Here is a 3,296-nt window from a genome sequence, read left to right on the forward strand (position 1 = left end):
ATTTATTTTAAATCATAAAAATTGTTACCACAACTATGAATTGTAATTTGACATTAATCTTTGTACCTTTTTTTTTTTTTTATTTTATTTTTTTTGAGTTTGTTATTTAATTACATCAGTTTAATTTTAATTTTTAATTTGCATGAAATTTTGTTTTATGTGTATTTATTTATAGATTTTTTAAATAATAGACACGAAATTGTCGCTGCTATGAAATTTTATAATTATTAATGTTACTCGTTTATGGTCCCGCAGGACAGGCACTGCCTAGTGCGGGATCCAATGAACTCACATTTGTAAATTAACTTATAACTTTAAGAACCTTGGACACGTGCGTATTATTTTTGATTTTTATGTCTATCTTAAAGTAATAAAGATATTTTAATTTTAATTTTAAAAATACTAATAATTTGTACCATGACTTCTTATGATATGCTTTAGAGGCCATATTTTTATAAATCATATTTTTATATTTTAAATAGGGTCAAATTAAATACCTCCCTTGTTAAATATAAGATGTATGAGATTTGAAAATAGGTCAAAATGTCATTTGTCCTATTTTCAAAACTGTAATTTTTTTATCTATATTAATATTATAAAGCTTTAGAGTTTGTTTGTTTGGTTGAACGCGCTAATCTCAGGAACTACTGGTCCGATTTGAAAAATTCTTTCAGTGTTAAATAGCCCATTTATTGAGCAAGGTTCTAGATTATACTATATATACCACGAGCGAAGCCGGAGCGGACAGCTAGTCAAACATAAAAGTATCATGTCCATCGGTTGTCACGAAGTTATCGAGTAATTTTAAGACATTTTTTATTTATTATAAATAATAATATAATAAAGTCTTTATTAAACCTGTTAAATACGTACAATTATGTATAATATAATTATAAAAGAATATATATTAAAAAAAAAAACTGTGTCACATACGGCAGGCAAGGAGAAGTTCTTCCTCGGCATGGCGCGGCGCGTGGGCTGCACGGTGTGGGCGTGCCCCGAGAAGGACCGCGTGCTGCAGGCGGTGGAGGGCCGCAGCTTCAGCCACGCGCCGCCGCACTCGTGCCAGCTGCACGTCGTGCCCATGCGCGACCTCACGCACGAGGTGCGCGCGCGCATCGCTGACACGACATACATACATGTAGACGAATAGACTGACCGACTAGACTAGACTGACCGAAAAGGCGTCGTATAATGAATTTTTAAAGAAAACTAAACCGGCTTCAAATGCTCAGTAAAGATTAGAGCTTTCAAATAACAAAAGGATTATCAAAATCAGTTCACCCAGTTAAAAGTTTCTGAGAAAACAAACACTAAAAAACCAGTGGATAAAGAACCTTCTGTTGTTTAATCGCAGACACACAAGCACATATATGCACACGCATATACACATACACAAATATGCGTCCATACAAACGCACATAAATACAGTTACATATTAGTACGCATAAGTTGCATATGTATGTATGCATTTTCTTTTCTTTATCAACCATGAAGCTTAACGGAATTTACCAAACTTTGTAAGAGAAGCTACAGCTCTATTGTTACCTAAATTCCAGTAACATAGTGTTTATTGATAGACATTAATAAAAAAGTAATATATTTGATGTCATTGAAAGATAAAAGTCCGAGAGATATATAAAATATGGTAATTTTTAATTTTCAGAAGTTAAAAAGCTACCTAGACAGTCTTCAAGGTGCGTTCAGTGAGGTGGTGGCGTTCAAGCCCAGCGGGTGGGAGAATGGGAAAAATTCTTGTGTCGAAAAGGATTCCGTTACCATATATGGTAAAGTGATTTTTACATACTCGCTGTTTAAGTTCATGGAGGAGCGGGGGTGATTTCAGCTTTGAATCCCCCCCCCCCCTCTTTTAAATAGGCGCTCACGAAAAATAGGCGCTTGACGTCGATATGCGGAAACATGCCCGTATTTATTATTATATAATTATTCACAAAGGATTAAAGAGCAAAGTTACCGTATAGCTTTACTAAAAGAACACATTTTACAGGCATTCCGTACAGTGAACATTCCAGTTTCTCAGAGATGATACGATTTGTGAAGTTTTTGAAACCGAAGCAAGTGGTGCCCACCGTCGACATATCCGGGGGGATCAAGTCTGTACAGGTATATCACACTCATTATGTTCAAGCCGCCGTGTTGACCCGGGATGAAAACAAAATAAAACCCATATGACACTTTTTAGGCTTTCTATTGGAAAAGTAATTTTTAAAATCGTTTTAGTGCATCCACAGGTACTCTACTTTACCTCTTTATAATGTTAGTATGTAAGTGCCTTGTCCGATTTGTATTTAAGCTAAATGTGAATACAAAATTTAACATTTTAAATTAACGTGTACTTTGAATGAAAAAAAAACTCGATTATAAACTTTGCAACATAACGAACTTTTCAACCGACTTCAAATACTGCACCAGACTTAAATGTGGTCCCATTTAAATTTGGTCTAATTCTGACAGATTGAAAGTGGTTTTGTTATTTGTTAAAAAAAAAATATACTTATATGTTACTGTTAAACTGTTGTCAGAAATACTTCCCTTGCCCGCTGGTGTGCAAAGAAGATATCCAGAGCCAAAGCAAGGTGACAGACTACTTTAGTTTGCAGAAAGCGCATCAAGTGGCCGCCGTTACATGAAATAGTTTAATGAGGTCAGTGGATACTATTATTTATTGCGTATTATCATATTCGCTATCCGCCCGCGTAGTCGATGGAAAACTCGCATAGTTACCCGACCTCATAGTATGTCCAGGATATAACCCATCCTATGTTCTTTCTCAGGTTACAGACTATCTTTGTACCAAATTTTATTAGACTCGAAAGGCGTGATGAAGAGACAGACACCGCGAGAAAGGGATCGATTTGTTATAATAATAATAATAATAATAATAATAAAGTCTTTATTAAAACTGTTAAATAATACAATTATATTGGTAGAAACTAAAGCCTGTGTTAGTAAAAACTGTGTTACAGGCTTTAGAATCCCTCACATTTTTGTAACTTACAGTGTCTTACAGTTTTATTATTTTATTTTTTTTTCAATTAAGTATTTTAAAATTAAAAAAAAAAGTGCATGCATGTGTGTGTGGGTGTGTGTATGTGTGTGTTTGTGTGTTTGTGTGCGTGTGTGTGTGTGGGAGTGTGCGTGTGTGTGTGTGTGTGTGTGTGGGTTAAGATAATAAAAAAAGAAAGAAAATAAAAAACAAAAAAAAAATCGTTTATATGTGTATACGCAATAAGTCCTCTATGGCTTCGTAGTCTAACTGTTTAAGAATATTTGAT

General features: G+C 34.3%; 1 protein-coding gene across 1 annotated transcript in view; it reads left to right on the forward strand.

The window, feature by feature from the left end:
* LOC119834891 (DNA cross-link repair 1A protein) overlaps positions 1–3,296 on the forward strand; it is a 10,064-nt gene that overhangs the window by 5,102 nt on the left and 1,666 nt on the right. The window contains exons 8-11 of the mRNA XM_038359413.1: positions 939–1,105; positions 1,667–1,787; positions 2,009–2,124; positions 2,544–2,665. Of these exons, the coding sequence (XP_038215341.1) occupies positions 939–1,105; positions 1,667–1,787; positions 2,009–2,124; positions 2,544–2,651 (512 nt within the window). The 3' untranslated portion in view covers positions 2,652–2,665. The remainder of the gene's footprint in view (positions 1–938; positions 1,106–1,666; positions 1,788–2,008; positions 2,125–2,543; positions 2,666–3,296) is intronic.

This window comes from Zerene cesonia, chromosome 2, assembly GCF_012273895.1.
Source record: "Zerene cesonia ecotype Mississippi chromosome 2, Zerene_cesonia_1.1, whole genome shotgun sequence".
NCBI classification, from domain to species: Eukaryota; Metazoa; Arthropoda; class Insecta; order Lepidoptera; family Pieridae; genus Zerene; species Zerene cesonia.